At 45.2% G+C, this 25249-nt stretch overlaps 1 protein-coding gene across 1 annotated transcript in view; it reads left to right on the top strand.

Annotated features, from left to right (window-relative positions):
• The first annotated feature begins 464 nt into the window (after positions 1 to 464).
• CCDC85C (coiled-coil domain containing 85C) overlaps positions 465 to 25249 on the top strand; it is a 107096-nt gene continuing 82311 nt past the window's right edge. Inside the window, exon 1 of the mRNA XM_005149541.3 lies at positions 465 to 1517. Coding sequence (XP_005149598.1) covers positions 806 to 1517 — 712 coding nt within the window. The 5' untranslated portion in view covers positions 465 to 805. The remainder of the gene's footprint in view (positions 1518 to 25249) is intronic.

A 25249-nucleotide genomic window follows, 5' to 3' on the forward strand; every position in this document is an offset into this window, starting at 1 on the left:
GGCGGGGCGCGGCGCACCGGGGCCTGGCCAGCGCCCAGCCCGGCAGCCAGCGGGGCGGTGCTCGGCCCGGCTTGGCCCCCCTCCGCTCCGCCGCCAGCAGTCGGCTCTCCTTCTCCGCTGCTCAGCTCGGCTGGGGCAGGGCCTCGCCTCCCGGCCCGGCAGGAGGTGGGACCAGCGCCGGCGCTGCCGCCCGCCTCCTCCCTCTCTCCTCCCGAGGGCTGAGCCATTCTGGGAAGGCGCCGGCTCTCCCACCGCTCCTCGGCAGCGCAGCACCGGCATCGGCCGCCGCCACACCGGGCTCGGCCCCACGGAGCCGTGGAGCTGCGAGCGAGCCGCGGAGGAGCGGGACAGAGGCGGCGGGTGCGCGGTCTCCCGCGGCGGGGAGCGGCAGGCGGCGGGGGGGCGTGTGGGAGGACAAGTGGCCGGAGAGTGGGGCGGGGGGGGGCGGCCGCAGCGTACTTGTTTTGCCCGGGGTAAGTTGACCGATCCCCATCGGAGACTTCGTTCGGAGGCGCAGCGCTTGGCTCCCGGCTCCTGCCGCCCCAGCCCCTTTGGGGGGATCGCCTGTTTTTCCTCTCCCTTTTCCCCCCGGATTGGTTTTATTATTATTGTTATTATGGGATCTGTGGAGAAGCAGGTCTTCCGCTCCGGCGTTGCTCTTCGTCGTTGTCCAACGCTCTGCGGAGAGCTATAGTATTTCTTTCTCGAAATGCTGCAGTGAATTTTAGTCCCAGAAAATCAGACGAACAAAATAATCCGAATAACCCGAACCATTTGTTACCGTGCGAGAGCGAACGCTGCACAGATGATGGCAAAAAATTCCCTGGAAGGGTCTAAGGAAGACCTGAGCAAAATTTCGGAGGAGGAGATGCTGAGGTGGAGCAAGGAAGAGCTGGTGAAAAGACTGAGGAAAGTGGAGAACGAAAAGATGAACTTAATGGTGGAACACGGCAACTTGATGAAGGACGTGAACCGGCGGCTGCAGCTCCACCTGCACGAGATCCGCGGGCTGAAGGAGGTGAACCAGAAGTTGCAGGACGACAACCAGGAGCTGAGGGAGCTCTGCTGCTTCTTGGACGACGACCGGCAGAAAGGCAAGAAGCTGTCGAGGGAATGGCAGCGCTTCGGGAGACACACGGCCAGCGTGATGTGGAAGGAGGTGGGCATGTACCAGCAGAAGCTGAAGGACCTGGAGGCCAGGCAGGAGACCCTCCTGCGGGAGAACGTGGAGCTGAAGGAGATGGTGCTCATGCTGGACGAGGAGCGGAGCGGGGCCGGCTCGCGAAGTTCCATCGACAGCCAGGCCAGCCTGACCAACCTCAACGGCGGCTCTGCCACCCGGGACGTGGGGGACGGGAGCAGCACCTCCAGCACGGGCAGCGCCGGCAGCCCCGACCACCATCACCACCACCTCCACCACCACAAGGCCGGCGATAGCAAGGCCGGGGCCATGCGGAGGTCTATGGATGACCTGTCCGCGCCTCTCCACCACCGGAGCATCCCTAACGGCCTCAACGGTGAGCGACATCCCCTGACCCCAGTCCCGCGGGCAGCAGGTGCCGCCCGCCTGGCTCTGTGACCGCTCCGCTGGCAGGTCTGATCCCCCCGGGGGGTGGGTGAGGGATCCCGGGGCACGGGGGGTCCCTGCGGGCTCCAGCCCTGCCCAGCCCTGGTGACCTCGTGAGGAGCAGCCCCGGGAGCCAGGGAAGGACCCCGGTGTGGTGTGTGCTCCATGACTGTGTTATCGATGTCTGGGGCAGATGGTTGGAAGTCTTATCTGGAGGGTTGGTGTCTTGTTTTGTTTGTTTATCTTGGCTTTGTTTTTGGTGGTTTTTTTTTTTTTTGTTTTTTTTTTTTTTTTTTACGAAAACCAGCCTGGGTTTTCAGGGTTAAATAAACACTCCATCTTCTCCCTATCTCTCCTGCCCTTTAAATATTTTGGTTTACTTTGGGCTTGTTTGTTTGCTAGTCTGATCAGATTGATAAAGAGCCTGGCTGAGATTCTGAAAGCATCTGAAGTGCAGGTCTGCCCCGCAGAGCATCACTTGTTAGCTCCATGGCCTCTCCCTGCAGGCTGCCTGTAGAGAGCTCAGCAGTTTTGGAGAGGTGCAACTCGGCTTATCCCACTCTGCTTCAGAAACGGGAGGTTTGTAGAGAGGAGACTACTCTCGAAGGGACGCTGTGCTCACAATTTTGTTCAGCCTAGTAATTAAAGTTAGGAACAAGCTCCACTCTGAAATCATGCCAAGCCTCCTCTGACAGCTTGTATTCAAGCAAAGTTTCTCCTGTTGTCTAATAGCGATCAGACATAAAACAATAGTGTTGGAATGTCTTTTAATATTGAGATTATTTTCTTCTTTTTTGAAACCAGCAAGACCTAATACTTACAGAAGCTTGGCCAAGAGGGTTCAGTAGGAATCAAACCGGGCACCAATCTAACTAATTGTTGTCTACAAGACTCCTTTTAATGTTCTTAATCCTTTTTCCAACCAGAGAGACTGTTTTCTGGTTGGGCTACCCCTTCCCTCCTCCAGACTGTGTGGGGCTGAAGCTCCAGGGATTGGCTCTGGCTGGTGTCATCGCTGGATGTGTTTACCATGCCTTCAGCGACCAGAGGTTCTGGTGGTCCCTTTTTTTTTGGTGATTTATGGCAAGTCCTTATGCCCCAGGAGATCTGAGGGCACACAGCACTGATTAACCCAGTTCTCGGGTGCTGTGCTCATCCATGAATTTGTTGTGTGTGGTCCTCGTGCTGCAGCTGTGTGTTTCTACTCACAGCTGGAGATGTTCTGGTCACCTCACTCAGTAGTGAGGGATTGGTTTCAAGGGTGATCCAGTCACCAGATGGTGCAGAGTGCAGCAAGTGTTTTTAAATGTTTGTTTTTTTTTTTTTTTTTTTTTTAAATATCACCTATTGTTGTGTAAATCAGAAGTATCTGGTTTGTAAATTTGCAGATAGCTTTTGTTCCTGACTTGACTTTCCTTTCTTAAAGTGTTGCTCTCCAGAGGGGCCCAGAGAGGATGGGGTAGATATTGAATGTACTGCTGCTGTTTTGAACAGAAGGGCTTCACAGTTCTGGTTTGTGATTCTTGGACCACATTCCTTTTAGGTATTAACAGCTGACTAGGACAAAGCCAGTCGAACTCATCTGTTAACCCGGGGCTCTTGTGCATACGGGACACCACCACACTCTGAACTGTCCCTTAAACCCGGGATGAGGCACTGTGGGATACTTTGCCCAGTCTGTGCTAAGAAGAAAGCCTGTGCTTGCAGAGCTGGGTTCTTATTGCCATCCTGTAACTCTGTGTGTGGGAATGAGCCCAGCAGCATCATTTGGAGGTGATTGATCACTCTTATCTCAGTCATGCCTTACCCTATGTAGGGAAGGTGGACGGAGGGGTAGTGGAGAATCTACACATGTTTATGTTTCCGTGGATGCCTTTGCACCATTTTTCAAGAGCCTGTATAGAAAGGAGGAGTATGGGCTCAAGCATTTCATATGTGACCTTAGGCTCTGGTTCTGGGGTGCCTTTAGAACACGGTCTCTGTGGGAAACACTGAAGATAGCCCTTTGCTTTGAACCTTAGCGGCTTCATTTCTGAGTGAAGAACAGATATGATCAGCACTTTTAAAGCTGGTAATCCTTGTAAAGATGCAAACAAGCCTGATCTCTCCACTTAGGTAGTGAAGCTGTAGAATGACTTGAATAGTTGTCATTCTCAGATAGCATCGGTATTCAGAAAGGCCATTTCCCTGACTGTGCCTTTGAAAATGCTTCTCAATACATATGCAAATGTAAAGCTTATCAGGCCCTTTTTTTTGACTGACAGCAAGAAGTCTAGGAGGGGGGCTTGCCTGTGACAATGTGAAGGAGCAGAGCAGGTGAAGGTGAAAAGCAACCCTGGTGAGTCAGGTGGCTGGTGGAGCTGTGGCAGAGGAGCCCCTGCAGCGAGCATCCTTCTGAGCATCCTCCCGTGAATGTAGCCTAGATTTCAGCCTTCTTACACTCTTTTTCTGATTACTTTATTTATTTATTTAACCCAGCAGTAAAACAGAAGGGAGGAAAAGGAGAAAGTGTAACCTTTCATTTCTAGGTTGCAAACTTCAGTGTGGTTTGCTACTGTCTTGTGTCTTTAGAGATCTGGGTAACTGACTGGTGGGTAAAGCAGAGACTGCTCACCCAGCTCAGCTAATACCGTGATGAACAGCCCTCATGTACTTTCTTATGGAGAGTGGAAGCTGATCTGAAAGTGACATAGAGCAGAATTTTGCATCTGTAGTAAGGACACAGCAGAAGCCTTAGATGACTGATGGGGGCAAGGCATGGTGAGCTGCTTGCTAGGGCACTTTTGCATATGGAAAAAATTTGAAAGTCCTGAAGTTGGAAGCTGGAAAGTCCCGAAATGTGCTGCCCCTGCTAGTGGAATGTGTTGGGGTTTGTATGGTGCTCTGCTCTTCTCGGTATTGAGCAGGTCAATTTCACTTGTTTAGTGCTTTTCTAAAGGAGTCAGGAGTATGGTGGCAGTTAAACTGTGTTAAGGAAGTAGCTTTTTAATGAAATCTTAGTGGGAATTTCTCTTCAGCAGTCCTTTGGAGGTTTGAGTTTAAACAACAAAACCGACCCATCCTGTGATCCACCGTCCCTTCATTTTTCTGGATATGTACTTTTATGAACTGGGTTTTTGAAGGCTGATGATTAATTATTTGCTCATGGAAGGTAAGGTAATGAGTATAACTCATAGTGTGAAAAGGGCTAATATTAGATGACACATTAATCTTATGCAGCTCTGGGTACTCTGGTGAAAGCCAAGAGGAAATCTTCTTTGTCTGAAAGTAAATGGTATATGCATTCTCTTTGTGTGAGCTGGGATCTCGGCTGCAGGACAGGGGCATTTCCAAGCTACATGATAGGAACTGTCCGCTTGCATCTGTGTTGAGTGATATCTCACAGTTCCCATAAATTTACCCACAGGTACAGGATAGAAATCAAGGCACAGTCACTGTGTTGTGCTTGTGAGTGCTTTGGCTTTCCTTTGTATACATGGCGGGAGTCTCTCTGTGTGCACATTTTCTTTCTGCCTGTCCAGCTTTAGGCAGCCACATTGGAGTGATGGCCATTGGGATTGCCTGGTTCCTGTCAGAACCAAGTTTGAAAAAGAAGAAAAAAGGCAGTCACATTGCGTGACATTAACATGCCCTGGGGAAAGAAAAAAAGCCCTCAGGTACCATAGGATATGTCCCTGGATTGAGATATGTGGGAACACTGGGAGGAGTGACTTGAAGTTCCCTGAGGCCAGGGCAGTGGCTTCCACTGGCCTTATCTAGATCTGACTGGGACAACTGTTCATCCATCTGCAAGCCTGGAGGCATGCAGACTCACTAGCTGGTGATGTGCCTGGGACAAAATCCTGTGCATGCAGGCAAAGCTTTCAGGCTTTACTTTTTTTCCACTCCCATCAACTGAACGTTGTCGTTAGAACTTCACTTTCCACTGAAGTTGTTTGCTCTGGGTTCCCAAAATGGTCTGTGTGGTTTCCAGTGTCTCTGACCATATTCCAGTTGGGTAAAAGTGGTCAGAGAGGCTCAAAAGAAAGCCTGTAGTAGCAGAGACAGTAATCTATGGCCTCTCACTTCTGTCTGCTCCAATGAAAGAAGAATGGCCTCTCTGGGTGAGGGGGTGGGAAGATCTCTGGTTTTATTGATTCCCACTTGTAAATGTCCAAATATTTACCTACAGGGTACGATATATTGCAGATAAAATGGTGGCAAAGAGAAATGGCTGTTCCCTGTGGGCTGGTATTGATTGGACATGCAGCTACCCTGTACTTATTTCTTTACTTCTCTATACACCCTTTTGGCCAAACTTCTTTGGTTTTATTAGTGTATTTATAATCAATATATGTATTATTTACTGTGATTTATTAATGAGGCCTTTGAGATGAGAAGATGCAGGGGCAGAAGCAAAGGGTGAGGTTCATCCCATTTAATTTGAGATAACTCCAGTATAGACTTTAACATCTGTGTCCCCTTGGGCTTCTTTTATGAGTCATGTAGAGAAAGGCACTTTGGTGTCATGATTTATGTCAACTATGCCTGCTTTAGAGGGGGGAGAATTGCATGATAGTTGTGCTCTTTCTTTCTGCTGATGGGAAGAAAGCTTTGTCAGGTAGTGCATATGCAACCATTTAAAGTCAGTTGGTGGTGTAGGCTGCTTGATCCAGGTTTCTTGTGATTAGGGCAGGAAACCTGCCCTGGGGTGGTACACTAAGTGTAGAAACACCTGTTTCCATCTCTGCTGTAAGTTCAGTGAGTTCTGCTAATAGGCTTATCAATGCTAACGTTTCAGACGCTAAGGGTACAGCTTGAGTTTCTTGGAGCCAGTGGTCATTGGCCATCCAGGGGGCTTCAGTGGAGTGAGTGCTCTGCTTGAGGCATCTTTGTTGTTGCAAGCTCTTGATTTCTTCCTGGGCAGTGCCTCTGTGGCAGTGTACTAGGCTCCTGAACTTTAGGGTAGCTGGTGTCCCTGAAAACAAGGCTCAAGATGCTTAATGGAGGTACCAAAATTGGGCCATATCTGGAATTATATTCTCTATAGTAGTGTGTTCTAATTTGTTTTTCTTTCAACTTTCTATAGAAATACCTTATTCTCAGCTGTTCTGTTGAAGGAGAAAAAAATATTGATTAAATGGCAATTTTCCATGGGCCTTTGATGGAATTATCCGCTTATGCTTGTCAAAGCAATTACAATAAGGGGAATAAACTTTGTTGGTTACATGTAAATTATTTGGTCCTCTGGAGGCATTTCATCAAATAAAGCTGAGGATTGAATTAAATGGTGATCTAATTAAGTGTCAGGCATGGCAACCCAAAATGCATCCTTGGCAGGTGTTACATTTGGTGTGTCTGTGGAGATGAGGGGCATGAACACTAACAGAAGCATTGTATCTGAAAGCTTGAGGAACTTTTGTGGAGACAAGGCTGGCCACATCCATGAAACCTGGCTGTGGCCTTGCTTGCGTCTCACACAGATGTAATGTGTCAAGGTCTGCTGATGTTGTCCCCCAGACTGCCCCTGCAGCATTCTTCTGTACTGGGGCAGCCCTTTGGAGATGCTCTGGGAGCCCGATGGACCATGGTTTTACTGGTAGGCAAGATGGGGATAAGGTGCTTAAGTTCTCAAGTGTCTGCTATACATTAGAAGGTGTGGAGTAAGGCAAATGAAAAAAATTGTAAGTCCATATAAAATACACTAAAAATACTTGACCCCAGAAAGGCTGAAATTCTTTCCATGCTCACACTCGGGCCTAATGCACCCCACTGCAAAACACACAATGCTGCTTGCCTTAAACAGGGAGGGTTGGGGAACCGCACATCCAGTTTTCCTGCAAATTAGTCACAACTGACTGGGTTTGCTTCTGCATTCTGTATTTTTAACCTGACTTTTTGTCTGCCAGCCAGGATTCATCCTGCCCTGTCGCCAAATGTCATCATCCCCTTGTGGTTAACTTGCTGCAATTCATGAAACACTTGGCTGCCATAAATAGTTATGTGCAGAGGTTCCTGCGCACGTGGAGCGGGCAGAAATTCGCAGGCAGCGCTTCTAGGCACTCGCACACTAACATGTCCACCAAGAGGAAGTTGACCCACTTCTGCAAATAGACAACTCCTGGCAGAAAAAGTAACACTGTCTCAGAGAATCTATCTTCCCCCTGCCTACTGAGTTGTGAAGCAAAAAGCAAGCCAGTTCCATCTTCTGAAGTGATGGCAATGTGAGCGCAGTGCTCCCCATTGAAACAAGAGTGTGTAAATCAGCCTTTGATCTGAGGAGGGATTAAAATGCCCACAATACATTTGTGATTTTCTTTTTTTTTTTTTTCTCAATATAATGAGTGCTTTTGTTAGTGAATGAGGTGTGTGGAGTTCAGGGCTCAGCTGCTCTTAGGCATTAGGAAACATTTATCACCATGGCAATTGAAGGCTGCTGTACAGGTTATTTTGAACACTTTTCTAGTGACTCATGTCTGGGCTGATGCCATTTATGCCAGGTTACTTCAGTCGCCGTGTGTACAGGTGTGTGTATATATACTCTTCCTTCCCTTGAATTGCTTCCTGCCTTGTTATTTGCTCTTCTCAGGAAGCTCATAGCTTGTACTGTTTTCTTACATCTCTGATCAGTGGTGGCACCAAGTATTTGCCTTGCTCAGACAGTTCTGTAAAGGGTCTGTGAAAGGGACAGGTAGTCCTTATGAAGTAGATTACAGGTTATTTATTAGTTGGATTTGAGACTTCAGGGATCTTGGGGTTAGACTGAAGCAATCCTAAATCTGATGTAAATTAGCTCATCGTCTGCAGTGGGCTTCTCCTGCAGGCTTGTAAGGTAGGATGTCTTCTGCTTGCCTGTTGTGCCTGCTGTGGGAGAAGGCTGTGCTGTCTGCAGCAGTGTGAGCACCAGGAGTGAGTGCTGGGCTTATGGCACTGGGGTTTTGGCCAGCTGTAAACTGCAGTCACAGGGGTGACACGCTAGCTGTCTTGTGCAGTTATGTCAACTCCAGCTTGCTGGCAGAATTAGTTCAATCAAAGCTGGAGTGCTCTGGAAAGCCCTTCAGACTGCTTGATTTCCCAGCTCTGGCCAGTGACACTCAGGACCGCATGCCCCCATTTCATCACCAAGCTCCTCTGCTGTTAGGGTTTTATTCACAGGGGGGTCAGAGGCATTTGAATGTTTGTGAGAGATGGAGAATGAAGTGTATAGAGTGAATGGATGGAGCAGGCCTCAGAAGCAAGAGGAGATGCTTTGCTGCTCTTTCAAACCTTCTCCAGGGTAGTAGGATGCTTCAGGGCTGCTTTTGCCTGGGAGGTTTGGTTGCCCTGTCTGACCTGCCCCTGCCTTCCCTGGGCAATGAAACAAGGCCACATGGGGCTGAGAGCCCTGCTTTGGTGTGGTGGGGTGAGCTGCAGAATGGGAGCTGCAGAAGGCCTACGGAGGAAAGGAGCAGGCAAAAAGACTACTCAAAGTAGAGCAGTATCAGAGAAGGAAAAGTAAGCCTTACAGCATTTCCAGTCCCCAAAGCTTAATATTTCTATGGAAACCAATGCAGCAGGAGGCTTGCTGTGTCTCTGATCTAGTGGGATTGACTAGATTTAAAAAATGTTTGTCCTTCCACCCTGGATCATTTGAAGACAGGTTGCTGCATACCACAAATGCAAGATTAAAACCTACATTTCTGGTTTCTGACTCTCCATTAAGTGCTAATCACTATCTGGAGGGTTGGCAACCATCTTTCATCTGCAGTTTTTTACCTGCTAAGGTACATTTCATTCACTCTGTGACACTTATTGATAATGCCTTGGCCTATAAATGCCACTCCTGTTACACTGCTTCTTGAAGGATGACTGTGACTTTGCATCAGGCCACGGACTGTTTAGTGATGTGGTACATCTCAGTGCCCTGTCACTGCAGGGACACTGGTCAACTTGAATGCAGTTAAGACTTGGACTCTTTACACTTGCTTTAGCCTTTTATTCAGAGGAAATCCATAATGCCTGTGATCTTCAACAACAGACATGCTCTGGCCTATTAAGTCTGCTTGATTTTTGTGTAGCCAGAGGGCTACCCCTGGTTATATACCTGCAGCTATTTACCTTTGTCATGTTGATGTTTTCAGTGGGATGCTCAAGGACAAACTACTGTCCATTGTTTTATACCAGAGTAGCATCATTAGATGCTAGTGGAGTATCAGTAATAAAAAAATAACCCATTTTGGTTGATGCTGAATCTTTTTCAGCTCCTACCAAAGGTGTTAAAAAAAAATCTTGTTTTTATGTACAATCTTAAAGAGCTTTTGTGATAGGTAGTGTTATTTTGTCTTCCTGGTTTCCTTTTCTTATCTACCTTACTGGGGTTTGCAGTTTCATATTTATATATTTCCAAGCAGTTGCATATAACTTTGATCTACGCTTTGGATCTGTGGAGCTTTTAATCCCTTTCCACTAAGTTAAAAGCTTGTTTGCTGTTGAATGTGATACACAGTTATAGGTTATATGATCTTCAGCAGTGGCTTGTACATCATGCAAAGATGGCATATTGTGAAAAACTGATAAAATGTCCCCTTGTTCGTTTTCCTGATTGCAACTCAAACCCAGTATGGAAGTGAGTCAGTCATTCGCTCCTGGTCAGATGGCTGATACACCTGCCCTTTGCTGTTATGTATACCTGTGGACTCACTTTGTTTATTTCAGTTATTCATTCATTTCTTTGTGATGTTTATTTTTGAGGCTACAAACCTTTTGAGTATTTCAGCCAATGCAGCAGCCTTTCTGTCTTCCAATCCTGATAACATGGGCAGTGTTTTCCCTCTTCATTCTCCTTGCTGCTGAGTACCTCTTAAGATATGGGGACCAGCATTAAAGCCCACATGTTTATTCCTCGTTGACATCCTGAAACACAATAATATGCACCTTGTCTGTGGAAGATCTTCTGGAGTGGCTGCAGGTTCCACTGTGGGGAAAAAATAATGATTTCTGCAGCTCTGTCCTCCAGGCCATGTGGATGTAGCTGTGTGTGACTGTATTCAACTGCCTTCTCGAAGTTGTTCTGTTTGAGTTTCTGGTGTAGCTGTTTGCAGTGTATTTGGAAGACAACCATGCTTGTCTTCTGACCTCTTGTAACAAAATGCAGACCTCTTTTGACCAGATCGGTTAAGACTTTTGGTTTAGGTGTAAGCTTTGAAATTACGAAACTATGGATATTTTTGGAATGTACAGCACTGAATTTGGACTGTGATTTGTTGGCTCTCTCATTGTACCATGGCTTTGTGAGGTAGTCTTAGGTAAATTACACGGTCTGTGATTCTCCTTTAATGTAACCAGGATAATGTATTTCCTTTGTCTTTTCCATGTTCCTTGTGGTTCATTTGGTCATTTATAATGTGCTCCTACAGTGCTCAACAGAATTAGACCCTTACCTCAAGCGGGGCCTCTAAGCATTGCTATGATACCAGTGATAACAAACAACACAGGTTTTGAGTTAGAATGAGCTAGCAAGGAAGGAGCAGCACTTATAGTAACTCCAGACATTTCTAATTCCCAGTTTTGGAGTTGCTTCAAGTTTCAACTTTACTGGGATACAAGCACTTTACGCACTGGGGTAATTCCTTCTGTATTGTATATACTTCTTGGGATCAGGATGATGATGTATGAGCAGTTTCCAGTTGACTGTCAAAATAAAAACTTGTAAAATAATAATTATTCTCTCAAATGAGAAGACGAGGAACAGAATAAGATATAAAGAGCAGTGTTTGCGTCTCCACAGAGACAAGTGTCGAATGATGCTGCTGCTGTCACAGCAATAGGTTACCTCAGTGTCTTTCAGAGACTGGGGACGGTTTGTTGTTATTTCATCTTATCCTATCTGCATTGCCCAGTTAAGTATCGTACTATAGATGTGTATTTAAAATACAGTTTATCTGGCAGCCTTGTGTAGTTTTGGCTGAGGTGAAGAATCACAGCTGTGAAGCTGATGAGTTCTTGTCACATTGCTCCCTGTGTCACTGCAAAGCAGCGGTGTCTTTGCTGTATTTCCTGAAGACACCTTTCCTCTTTCCAATTAAATTCTTACCTGATCCCTTGTTTACTCTGGCACTTATAATTTGGTACCTCCTAACAAGTCCTGATTGAAAAGTCATCAAAGTCACTCTTGGGGGGTGAGCCCTATGTTTCTTAACCATCTTGGGCTTTTATTCGATTTGCATTGTGGATTTTGTAGGCAGGATTTATTTGCCAGAGTATCATTGAATCATTAGGAGGGTGACAAGACTGCAATAGCTCTTTGTAGGCAATTATATATGAAAAGATGTCAGTACAAGTAGTATGGGAAGTTAAAAACCTTAATTTTCCTTTGGAATTGAAACCCTAATGAGTTTCCACTCCCACAGCTCCTAAAGACCTTGTTTCAGCCTCAAGTTGACCAAGATAAAGGGAGGGGGATCTTTTATTACAGACTTTTTTAATGCATGATATTTATGAAAAAAGCAGATTTATGAGTCACTGTTCTTTGTATAAAAGATAATTGCTGGAGTGCTAACCTCAGAAAAGTGACATTTTATGACTTTGCCACTAGCCACACAGTGCAAGCTTTTGCTTTTCTCTCTTCAATTAGTTAAACATCTCAGTTTGAAAGGACTAATTATGTTCCTGTTTGTTGTTTGCTGTATATGGTAAATGTTTTCTATATGTAAAGCTAGGCTGTGGGGAATGGGGAAGAAAGGATCACCCCAAATACATGCTATTTAATTATTTAAAATGATGGGTGTAGATCCTGTGGAGTTAAGTGGGTTGTTGTATTCGATCTCATCCATCACTTGCAGCGCAGAGAGGAGGAGAAAGTGTCTCACGCAAATCCTTTTGTTAACCCTAGGAGCATAATTTAGTTCCTCTGGAAATTTGTTCTTTCAGAACACATTCCTCTGAACAACAATATCGATTAATCCATGCTTAAATATAAAGCTACATGTTTACCCACTTCTGTGTGGTTTCTTGTTGGTTTTGTGTTTTGTTTCTTTAAGTAAAGGGAGCATTTTGTAATGAAGTAGCACCTTAATGCAAGTGAAAGCTGAGGGTGAGTGTGGACATAGGGGTGGTGCATGCAGGTCAATCTTGCTTTGGCTCTGCAGCAGCAAGTCAAGAGTTTGCACAGTGGCAGGTGATCCAGAGCATCTCTGGCTTTGGGGATCCATTGGGATATCTGAAGGGCATCCTCTGTTCAGAGTCCAGGTGCTCTGCGTTTTCAGCACGTTAAGGGTTCTGAATGTCATTCAGACTTTGCTCTTGGAAGTATCTGAGGTGACTAGATAATTTTCCTGGCCATGGGGGGCTCTCCACTTGAGAAAGCGTCGCTGCAGAACTGTGAATGCCTTCTGTCAGTAACAGCATAGGTGCAAGAAGCTTTCTGATCCCACAGCCATGGATACAAGTCTGCTTGGAGTCCTGCAAGATGAGGATCGGATCACGTAAATAGCAGCTGATGCAGTTGTTGGAGAGGCCTCTATTTTTCCTTTCAGCTCATTTTATAGCATTTTGGCCAGGTTGGACATGGCAGTTTTCCGACGGAAAATCTGCTGTCCTGTCCTTTTATTCTGCCTTATTTGGATAAAAATTAAAAGGTTGTATTTTTTTTAATTTTATTTGTTTTATATTTTTTATTTGGCAGTTCAAAGTGAAGCAGATGTGATATTTTGGGGAAAGATTTGGAAATGGCCCTGTAAAAAGAATGTTATCTAAAGGGTAAAACTCCCTGACTGTGTTATGTTTAAAGATAGCAGTATTTGAATTTGACCTTTCCTTTTTAAATGAGAGACTTCATATCTGGATTTAAACCAAAACCATATCAAACACAAAAGGACAGGGTTGTTCTGTCAAAAACAACATCTGTAGAGCCAGAGGGAAGGGGTGGGCAGCATGGAGCATGGGGGCTGACATGGGGGCCATGGAGGTGCCAGCATCCTGGACCTGCTGCAGGAGGGTAGAGAGCAAGTGGGCAGCTGGGGAGAGAGCTTCTGTCAAGCTCGGACAAAGCTCATACAGCCTCTGTGTCCACACAGTGGTTGAGGAGCGGGCAGCAGGGGTTGCTGCTTAGCTTGAGATGGTGTTGGAGACCACTGCAAGGGAGTGTGGAAGCAGCCCGAAGGAGGAGGTGGAGTAAATGAGTCCAAAGATGTGGTCTGGGAGCTAGCTGTTATTTTTAACAGCCAGTTTCATTGAACTGGATTGAACTCCTTCCAGCATGGCGTTGATGATGGTGCCTGGAGCTATGAAGATTGTATTTTGATCAGCAAGTCAAAAGCAAGTCTACCACTAGTTATGAATATATTTTCAGAATTGCAAGCACAGGAGATCCCAGAATAATGACAGAAAAGCTGCCTGAAGGAACCAGTTTCCTCGATAAATGCTGGAGGAGGTGTAGACCTGAATTTTGCACTCCTTCCCACCTCAGCTTTTTAAAATGTGCAAGCAGATTTAGTTCCTGAGTTCTGAACCTGTTAAAGTCCTGAGCAGACATCATGCAAGGTGGCAGGAAACCCAACAACGACGAAGTTTTGAAAATACAAATAGATCAATTGTAGATGTGTGGGAGAAATGAAAAAGTGTGTGTGTTCTGTGCTGTATATTGTTGACCCAGTTGATTATTCAATGATGAAGTCCGATCTGTATGTTTCAAATGACAGACCTGGGTTCTGATGTGCTTATGATTAGATTAAGATAGTGTAGTAAACCTTAATGGTGCATGAAAAGCTACTGCTGGGTTTGCAGTAATACATACTTTTCTGCCTTAGAACAGCATGAACAATACTTTATGGTTGTATAACTCCTTCCAGATGAGGAGTCCAGGAGTGCTTTGTAAACGCTAATGAGCTTGGCCTCGTGGCATATTTATAAGTCTGAGAAGTAGAGTTATTCCCCCTTTTTTTATGGTTTGGATGTTGGCTAGCCTAAGTGTGCAAAGAGCAGGCAGGAGAGCTTTTTTTTCCTGGTCCTCAGTCCTGGGCCTTACCTGCAGGACTCAGAAGGCTTCCTAAGTGTGTCTGAGGCATGTTTAGAAATTTACTGCAGATTCAGTCCAGCAAAAGAGGTGTTTTTTTGCAAACCTCTGGGTATCCTTTGTAAAGCGAAAAGCATTGTAATTATTTGATGGTTATTTCTTGTCGCCTTTTCGTTCTACAGCAACAGAGATTGAAGCTCATCCTCTAGAGGAATGAAATCGGTTTGGGCATTATGAATACAGTTTCCTTGCCCAGAACAGAGAGGCTAAACTAATGTGAATGAAAAAATGCTGTTTTCATGGGAATTGCAGGTGGGTAAGGAATGTGAGGTCAGCTGGGATTGGGAGCAGTTAATTGCCTGTGTCAAAGGGCAGTGAGAGTGATGCCTGTGAAAAACGCCTTGCAATGTAGGTAGGATCAGGCACTGATGGGCACATATAGTTTTTTTCTCTAGCAGCTTCTTCATCCCAGAATGTCTTCATGGTTTGTACAGATTTATGTAGTTTGGTGTTCTGTAAGATGAGCATTGTGTGGACTGTAGATAAATTTTATAAGTATTTTGTGTGTGAATTCAGTGTTTGGTGATAACTGCCAGAAAGACAGTTCTAGAGGGAGAAGTCCCTCTTTGGCTGCAAGCATATGCAAGCAGACATTTCACATACTGCTTTCACATTCCTAATCTGAAAAGCTGCTTCCAGATCTCTACTTTTTCATGGACTGGAGACCAGGGAGGATCCCAAGGAGTCTGGTAAGTTATAGATGTGGGGGTGATGATCTTCATGATGTGGCCATGCATCTGCTAGCAGAATGTATTGTTGGAATGAGCAGCATTTGTGGTCTCAAAGCACAGAATCATAGAGTACTTTGGGTTGTAAGGGGCCTTTAAAGATTACTTAGTCCAATGCCACAGCAGTGAATAGTAGTATCTTCGACTACATCAGGTTACTCTGAGCCCCATCCAGCTTGAACTTGAACGTTTCCAGGGATGGGGATCCTGTTCCAGTGTCTCACCACCCTCATAATAAAAAATTTCTTCCTTATATCTATCTAAATCTACCTTCTTTCAGTTTAAAACCATTAGTCCTTGTCCTGTTGCAACAGGCCCTATTAAAATGTCCCCATCTTTCTTATAAGCCCCCTTTTAAGTACTGAAAGGCCACAGTAAGGTCTCCCCAGAGCCTTCTTTTCTCCACACCAAGCAACCCCAGCTCTCTCAGTCTGTCTTCGTAGCAGAGTTGCTCCAGCCCTCAGAGCATCCTGTGGCCCTTCTCTGGACCTGCTCCAGCAGGTCCATGTCTTTCCTGTGCTGAGGACTTCAGAGCTGGACACAGTCCTCCACGTGGATCTCCCGAGGGTGTTGTAGAGGGGCAGAATCTCCTCCCTTGACCTGCTGGTCATACTTCTTTTGGTGCAGCCCAGGATATGATTGGCTTTCTGGGCTGTGAGCGCACACTGCTTTTCATCCACAAATACTCCCTCTTGGCCCAGGGTGGTCAAGCCAGAAGACTAAGGAGCTGATGAAGCTGTTTTTTTTTGAACCCCAGATTGGGTGGCATAGTGACTGTAGTGGAAGTTTGGTGGTGAGGATTTGAAATAGGAAAACATACCTGTGTTTTCTACAGTAGTTTCATTAGAACAAACATGGGGAATTTCCTGGGAGGATTTACATGTGGTTGCTTATTATTTTGTTGCCATGATGGAGACTGCAATAATAAGTTAGTTGGCACTTGAAAAAAGGTGCCAATTTTGTTTTTTTTCAGAGGATCTGCTTTGTTTACTTTGTCTTTCCACATGTAGATCAGACTCATCTCAGATTTTGAGATATTACTGCACTGAAGGTATTACAGCACTTTTTTGAGGCTGTTTACATGCAGTAACTGAGTTATACCAAAGGTGAATTTAGCTCATGGTCTTCTGCTATGCAGGTTATGACCATGTGAACATGAAGAAGGTTGGTTGATTTCCAGCAAATTGATTCTAACCATATAAATGGCATTTGGGGTCAGAGGCAGAAGGAAGGAAAGATCTGAAGTGTGTGTTAATGTATATTATCTGAGTGATTTCGGGAGGACAATCTCTGACATCAGTATTCCATTCTACCACAGCATCCACAGGTCCAGAAGTATGAGAGCTGTACTACACCATGTGTTCTGGTGGTGAAATTATGTTCAGTGTATTGCTGCACTTCAGATACGGGTCTCAGAGAGTTAATGGCGTTAAAGCAGGTGGCTGCTCCATGTGACTGGCCTGTGTGATTCCGGTATATTAAATGCTATATTGACATGTGACTTTTTTCCTTATCTGACTACTTTTGGAACATAACCTAGCCTTAGCTCTTCAGCACAGAACAAAAACTTTTCTGAAACACTGTTTGCTCAAGGGTACAGATAATAAACTTCAGGTGATTAGCAAGAGGTTTTGGCAAGTCATGCAGATACACAGGGTATTTCAGTAAGTGACGTGGCATCCTTGCCAAGCCAGGAGCCGGAGCATCCTATAGAGAGGCTCTTAGTTGACTGTGCAGTGTTTAATCTTCATAATACAGCCCATAATGTGTAGTGAAGATCTAGATAATGCAAGAAAATGGTTATTTATCTGGGATTAGCCTACATAAAACACTTACACTGAGCAGAAACTAGGCCAGAACACCCTTTTGTAAATGCTGGTAATGAATTGTGACCTGATCCAGAATCTTTTGTAGTCAAAAGAGACTTTGTAGTTCCTTCAGTGAATGGACTTTGGACCTTGGGCTTTGGCTTAGTGTGGACTCTCTGGACCCCTGGACTTTGGCTTACCACTGTGGTCTATGTGTTTCGGTGTTCTTATTGCAAAGGGAAAAGTCTTAGTTTAAAAAAGTAACAAAATCCACTTCAGGTCCCCAAGTACACAAACAAACGTGCCAAATAAACAGAGTGCAATTAATATATTATTTGTAACAAACTCTCAGGTTGGCTAGTTATCAATGCCTCCTTATGAAGAATAGCCTGCCTGCTTTTCTGAATCCCTGCTCTGCTAGTGGTACACAAGGCACTTTTCTGATGATTTATTATGGTGGGAGCTACAGAGTAATCCTTAGTAAATAGATTTATACATGTGACACTCTACTGAATAGGAGATTTATATTTTGCTATTCCATGTCTGCTTATTACCATATGATCTTTCATTGGATGCAATTACATGTCTGCCTCTACTCTTTAAAGTTGAGAAAGGTTTCACAATATTACTATCTTCTTCTGCTCAGCAGAACCTCACAAAGAAGCACTTTCCAACATGATGGATAGAGTTTGCAGGTGGCTTTGTCCCTGGTAGGCCTGGTTGTATGAAGGTTTTGGCTATTAGCAAGACTCATAGTACTGTTATGCTGATGGTGTTTTAGAAGTCGAGCTTAACTTTGCCAGCTGACTGAGCTCTCACAGAGTTTTGCACTGCAGAACTGGCCTGGTCTTATATGCTATTAGTTGGGAAGATCCTTGTAACTCTTACAGGTCTTATAGGATGTGTAGTTCTTTCTTCTTGATGAGATTAATGTAACATGTTCATTGTACCAGCTGAAGATCAGAACAGAGCATTTTCTTCAACATTAGATTTTATATTTTTATCAGCTGGTATTTTTCATCTAGTTTCTTTGGCACAAGTTCTTGTGCTACTATTTACTCTCTGCCACATTTTTAATCATAAAACATTCTCATTAGATTAAAATAATTTCTTTCCCCCTTTGGAAATCAGAATGATATAAAGTCTTTTCAAAACAGTGGCTTAAAGCAGTAAGATCTGCTAGGTATTTTACTTAGTATAGATATTCCAGGGGACACCCTGGCTGCACTGAAGTCTGTGGCAAAACTTCCCTTGGTTTTGGAAGGACTAGGTTTTCACTTCTTATTTTCCGTTTGCCATAACTTTTCATTCCTGGCTAGTGCATACTACATCTTTAATGTTTTCATTTCGACATGCCTTTTAGAAACGATGACCTTTTTTGTCCACGGTCAAGCCCTGTGTTGCTGCACCCTTGTGATCAGAGACCTCATTCATAAACATTTCTGCAAACATGGCTCTTTATCCTATGTCCGGGGATGCGAGAGAATCCCAAACAATAGCGAGGCTGAGACAAAAGCATCCATTGTGGAGGGGGCGACGGGGCGGGAGCATGGAGGGGCCCAGGAACCTTGGCGGGCTGGGACCATTGTGCTTGTAATTGGATTTCTGCTGGTGGTGGCCATCCGGTGGGAGTGGGACCTGACAGGACAGGCATGCCTGCTGCAATAAACCTGGCACTGATTGGAGGAGGCAGATGACCTTTAAAGCCCGTGTTGTGGAACAAGACCTAATATGGTATAAATGCACCAGGTTGCAACTTTATTAGTGATTAGACACAGAGATAAGCCTCAGCACATTGCCTAATCTGCAGAGCCTAATTCCAGGCATTGAAACCAGGGATGCTGATGCACACGGAGCATCCATTTAGTCTGAGTGAGCTGTGGCGACTGCAGGCAATGTGATAGGGAGCTTCTTGATAACCTGGGTCTAGGGCACATTCTGATCAGCCTCTGCTGTGGGGGTGCTGGGACAGGGAAGCAGGCACTGAAAGTTGGAACTGGGGAGAGCATCATACAACTGTTAACTTCAAATCCAGTTTAACTTCTGTGATGATGATCAGAAGAGTATTTTCAGTGAGCAGGGATTGGTCCTTCCTGATAGAAATAAGGTGAAGGCTACAGCCTGAAGCAGCTTGCCAAGTGGGGTATTTAAGGGGCATCAAATTCTATATTTCCAGTTTTCCATCTGAGACTGTTCCTGGGTGCTCTGGACCTGGTTTTCCTCTTCTTTTGGATAGGGTAGCCTTTCCTGTGGCTCAGGGTAAAGGCTAAGGTGGGTTAGCCCCATCATGATTGATCCATGCTAGTTATTTCAGGCTGTTGCTGAATCCTAGTAGTGTCTGCATGAATGGTGGTGGAAAATGTTAGAGGTTGCAAGGCAAAGATGAATTGCCATAGGGCAAGGGTTAAGACAGCATAGCAAGTGTGCTGCTGTGGTATGCGCTGTTATTGGATTTCCTCCAGGGATTGCTCTTTGAGGAGCTCTGGCCTCACGGCATGCTTCAGAGACCTGCTGCTTGATGCCATCCCTTAAACATCATGTGTTAGCCTCCAGTTGGATTGTATACAGATCTTGGTCTGTGTTACAAACACATGCATTGAAATTTTTGGCAGATTCACACTGCAAATCCAGACAAGCCCATGCAACCCTAACTTTTAAATCCATGGCTTGGAAATCTGTCTCCAAGAGCCACTGCAGACTTCCTTATCCTGCATTCTCTTGGTGGCATCTACCTTGTCTTCAGACCCACTTAGACATAAATATGATCTAAGAAACCATCTTGCTAATAGCCACACTCTCTTAACTTTATCAATTGGAGGAGCTCTTTTTGACCTTTATTTGGGCAACCTGGCATTAAACTAATCCCACCCGAGTGCTGTAGTGTCTGGGTGACCTTTTTGTTTTTATTTTTTAAATCTTGTAAAATGATGTTACTGAAGTTGCTGCATCCCACTGCCTTTGCCCCTTGCCTCCAGGCAAAACCCGTGTGGGATTCCTGCTTCTCTAGCTTTCTCTTAGCCCTTCATAACTGTGTTTTGACTTGTGTTTTGGAACACCTGGCTCTGCATTTGGGGCTGAAAAGGGCTGAGAAGCTTTATTTGTTGTAAGAGAAGTATCACTGGTATAACATGCCACAAAGAGGTGGCAGGCCATAGAAATTCCCTAGGAGAAACCACAGCCTTGTCCCTGTGTTGTTAAGCTCTCCAGTTGTGAAGGGGTAACTGGGAGATGTTAAATTCTCCAGTGGTCTGTTCAGAACTGGTGAGTGACCTGGCCAAGGCTGAGCTATAGGTGAGACCCCAGTAGGTCTTAGGCCAGGGCCCCCACCCCTGGGAGAGCACCTTGTTGGGCTACTGTATCAGCTTCCCTGCGGCTTTACATTGTTTGCCTTTTATCACCCAGCCAGGGCTTGTTGTGGGTCTGTCTTTTGCCTCCAGAGTTTTGGAGAGGAGCCACTGGCTTCCCTTTCTGTACAAGGAGGCTCTGCATTAACTATTCCTCTCATCTGGCTAAAGAGGTGTGAATCTGAAGAGGAAGTTTCTGTTGCTTTGAGCAAATCTGGGCCTGATTTTGTGAAGTTACAATTGTGAACAGCCAACAACGAGACAAACTGCGTGTCTGGTGCCAGGTGGCCTGTCCAGGCCCACTTGGCTGTCTTCCCTGCAGGTCTAAAAGTAGTATCATTCCACGAACCTTGTGTTTCATGCATCACCTTTCCTCAGGGTTGGATTGAACTTGTTTCTGAGGGTGCTTGGAGGAGATGAAGTGGGAGCTGAAGTGGGGAGAGGTTGCTCAGCTCTGTTGCTTGTCTGCGCTGGGCAGTATGTGTGAAGGTTTCCTGATGCAAACTTCGGCCTTACATACAGAATTGTGGAATAGTTAGGGTTGGAAGGGACCTTAAGATCATCCAGTTCCAAACCTCTGCCGTGGGCAGGGACACCTCATACTAAACCATGTCACCCAAGGCTCTGTCCAACCTGGCCTTGAACACTGCCAGGGATGGAGCATTCACAACTTCTTTGGACAGCCCATTCCAGTGCCTCACCACCCTCACAATAAATAACTTCTTCCTTATATCCAATCTAAACTTGCCCTGTTTAACTTTTAACCCATTACTCTATGTCCTGTCACTATAGTCCCTGATGAAGAGTCCCTCCCCAGCATCCTTGTAGGCCCCCTTTAGATACTCTGCTAACTTTGTTTTCTGCTTGCATCTGATGCAGCCAGAGCACACTTTGCTCCAGAGCAGTGTTACTGCTGGGAGCTCATCAGAGTAGGATTGGACCTAAAGCTTTAAGAGAAGCCTAAAGCTATCTGCAGCAGAAGAGAACTCCTTGTTTGCTCCATTGTCCTGGGAAGTGGTGGTGTGACTTCCCACCCACTTCCTCAGCCATAAGGACAGCACAAACTGTCCTTGAGATGGTTGAGATAACTTGTATTTGAGGCTTACTGAGTAGCCTGCTCTTCACTACCTGTTGGCATCTCCTTCCTCTGAGCCGGCAGCATTGCAGTGCTCTGCTGCGCAGCCCCTTCCTCACCCAGCTGCAGTGACAGGGGGCTCCTGGGGTGCGTCATGGGGCCCGGCAATACTTTGTTCACTAATCCCTAGATAGTGTGGCCTTAGTTAAATAAATCCATGCCTATAGGCAGCTTTGTGAGGCTCATTATAATACTAATTCAGTTGTATTCCTAGTTGGAGACCAGTGGATTCGTGTGGATATTGGCAGTTAAGTGTAAATTTCTTAGGGTGAAGGAACCATTCACTGAAAACTGCTTTGGAGAAAAGGCTGAAATGACATCAGAATCTCAAAAAACCCCTAAAGATGTCTGTAAAATAAAATTTTAGATGTGTTATAAAGCTGGTGTATTCCTTCAGATCAGCTAGGGGGTGAAATTATTCTTTTAGTTAACTTTTTGTGCAACGTGAGCAGAAGAACTGTGTGAACACATCCACAGATGAAGGGATATCTGTCATGAAATGCTAGGGAGGACAGTTATCAAGCCCAAGCCCAGTGTTATTTCTTTGGGTTAGGTGAGCCGGCTGCTTTAGGTAATTTGAATTAAGGTTAAAAAAAGACAGCTTTCAAGAGAGAGAGAGAATCCAAAGGAAGCTGTGCTTGACCCCTCAATATCTGTGAAGAAATCTCAGCAATATCCTTCTTTGCCTATTCAGGATTAGACACCTCCAGAACAAGCACAAATAATGATTATAACCTGTGTATTTTAATTTTGTTATTTGGAAGAAGTAATCTGCCCACTGTCCTCGTATAGACTGATGATCTCTTCTATTTATATTGCCTCTTCTATTTCGAAGGACTGCGCTGCAAGGGTTTAGTTCAGGGAGTGTTTTTGCACGTGTTTTTGTGTTGTTGCACTCTATCATTGCTCTAATGGACCTCTGGAGGAATGTGATACAATAGTTAATGCTTGCCATGCTGTTGAATAATAGCTCCTTCAGGAAGGAAGTGAAGAATAATTTATGTACAAGAAAGCAGAACAGGTACACAGAGAACAATAAAAATAGGTAAGCTGTGATTTCATTAAAACAGTTGAAATAGCTCCTATAGCGGGAAGTTGTTTGGGCTCTGTGATGCCTGCAGGTCCCTCCAGCATGCTGCCAGCAGTGACAGCTCCCTGAGGCTGGATGGCCAGGACTCCAGGAGCTTGGGCTCTCAGGAGGATATGACAGGGAGTGGGGCAAAGCCTGGAACTTGTTCAGCCAGTGCTGAGCACTGTCAAAGGTATGCATCCAGCATCCCCAAAACGACATCCTTGCAGATGCACTGCAAAAATCCCACATTTGTCAGGATTTCACAAGGCTGAGGGTGTTACTGCCTAAGTACAATTTTGGCGTGAGGGGCACTGCTGGAGCTTGTTTATGCTGGGAATAGACTATAAACTGTGACCTGCCTTTTGGTTGTACCAACACACTCATTCTTGTCTAAATGGATGTGTGTGTTAGTGTACTTATAATCTGCTGGACACTCTCAGCTTCTGTTTGGATAGCCTTCTGTTTGTATTTAAGTGTAAATAAATACTGATGGAATAGATGGGGCTCCAGCTCAGCAGTGGGACTGGAAAGGAGGCTGTGCCCTTGCTGTGTGCCTGTGAGCTCCTCAAATAAGCGTAGAGACCTTCTCGAGGGCTACTGGAAGAACTCCCCTGCCACTAATTTTAAAAGTAACTTATAAATCAAAGCATATCTCTCGCTTTCCTCCCTTTGGAATGCCACTTTTGAGGGAGGTTTATTTTTGCAGTGCACAGCTGTAATGTCAGATTTTGATTACTCCTTGCCATTGGTCATAGAGATGTATTGTTTAAGTGTAAATACTTTCACATGAGAAGTGGTACTCTGTGCCTAAGCTGTTAGGAAGCGATCACAGTTTATCTTGTCAAAGAAACTTCTTGGCCCTTTTGCAGGCTTCACCTGACCCTCTGTGGCCCAGCGCCTCTCTCCCTGTTTCACACATGTACTGGAACCCCTGCAAAGCCTCTTAAGCAGGGAAGACATGAAAGCAAGGAAATCCCAGTTGCATTCTTGTAAAGAAGCAGACCACCTACGTGATAGGGCATTTGGGCACATAGGTCAGCAGTATATTTTGAGATTGTGGATTATCTGTGGTGGGGCTGCAGTTTACGTTGCTGTACAGCGGGGGACTCAGTAATGCTATCTGGTACTTCTGGTTACGGCATCATTATTGCTTTTCTACTAAAGTTCAGATGGTAATTTTATACCATGGGAAAGCATTTTTCCTCTTTGAAGAGTATTGTTAGTCACTTGTAGTCTCCTCCTTTGTTCCTACTTTGAGTGCATCAGCCCTCATTCAGATTGTGGGTAGCCCATGATTCCCCAGGTGGGGTAGGAGGGGGTTGCCCACTGCTGGGGTGGATGCACAGGGCAGAGGGGGCTGGCATCGTTTGACTCATGTGGATGTGGGGGCAGGAATGAGAGCAGCCACATTTGAGTTATTGTCAGATCAAATTAACCAGCATTTTAGAAGAGGATTTTTGCATATTCACAAGTTACAGTTATGTCAAGAAAATACTAATTGCCTGCAATTTTCCCTTTACCCCCTCTCACCTCCCAGCATATCTGTGTTTCCTCGCTGAATAATATTCCACCTCCTGGAAATGTAGTCAAATGCCTGCATGTATTTCAGTGGAAATGTCATTACAGTAAAACCGCTTAGTTTCTTACATACTGTCAGGTGTTATTGGTGCGGGGAGGGGGGGGGGGGAATCTGCACTTTAACAGATCCTTGATTTAATAAAGTGAAAATGATGCCTTGTATCTTAGGGTAGTTTTTTTAAAGTTATCCCTGCTCTCCCAGGAACAATGCAAATTCATTCTGAGGTAGTTGCATATCAATAGCACTGTTTGGTCTTTTCCTCAATACTGGGATGACTGAGATCTGATAATGCCATCCAGGGTGGAAAACCTTGATATCTTGAGCTGTTAATATAAAACAACATACTGTGTTGCACAAAAAGATAAGGCTACAAAGGTGTGGTCCTTTTTTATATATGTTTTGTGGGTTTTTATTTCCTCGAGGCAAGAGCTAGCTGTGTTTGGTCATGACAGAGTGGGGAGCCCAAATTTGTTGGTGGAATTGCAACCATGATGAATACATACTATGTGGCCGCAGATCCTTTTATAGATATTACGAATACAAGGTGGAAGGTGATAAGTGATGGTAGGAAGCAACTCTTGAGGTTGTTCTAATATCTTCTTGAAGCTTTCTGCATTTTTTTTTCCTGAGCTCCTGGAAACTGTATCTACCAAACACCTCTGAAGTGCTGGGGAGGGTAAGGAGATCCCCACCAGCAGCCTGATGTGTAGCGGGTGTACTGCTTGCCCTTATGTTAAAAACAAACCCCCAAACCCCAACAGAACTAGGGCTTGTGCCGCCTCAAACAAAAGGCAGGGCTGCAGGGAAGGGTGTGCCGAGAATCTGACCCCAGGAGCACAAAGCGAAAAGGGCAGCAGTGGGAACAGGGTTACGGCCATCCTGGTGCGGCAGCTTCCCAGCTGTTTATTCAGTTGCCATTTAATTAAAAGCTGGGGAGGTTACAGTTCCGTTGTTATTTATTTATTTATGCCAGCAAAAGCTCTGCT

This window comes from Melopsittacus undulatus, chromosome 4, assembly GCF_012275295.1.
Source record: "Melopsittacus undulatus isolate bMelUnd1 chromosome 4, bMelUnd1.mat.Z, whole genome shotgun sequence".
In the NCBI taxonomy this organism is placed as follows: domain Eukaryota; kingdom Metazoa; phylum Chordata; class Aves; order Psittaciformes; family Psittaculidae; genus Melopsittacus; species Melopsittacus undulatus.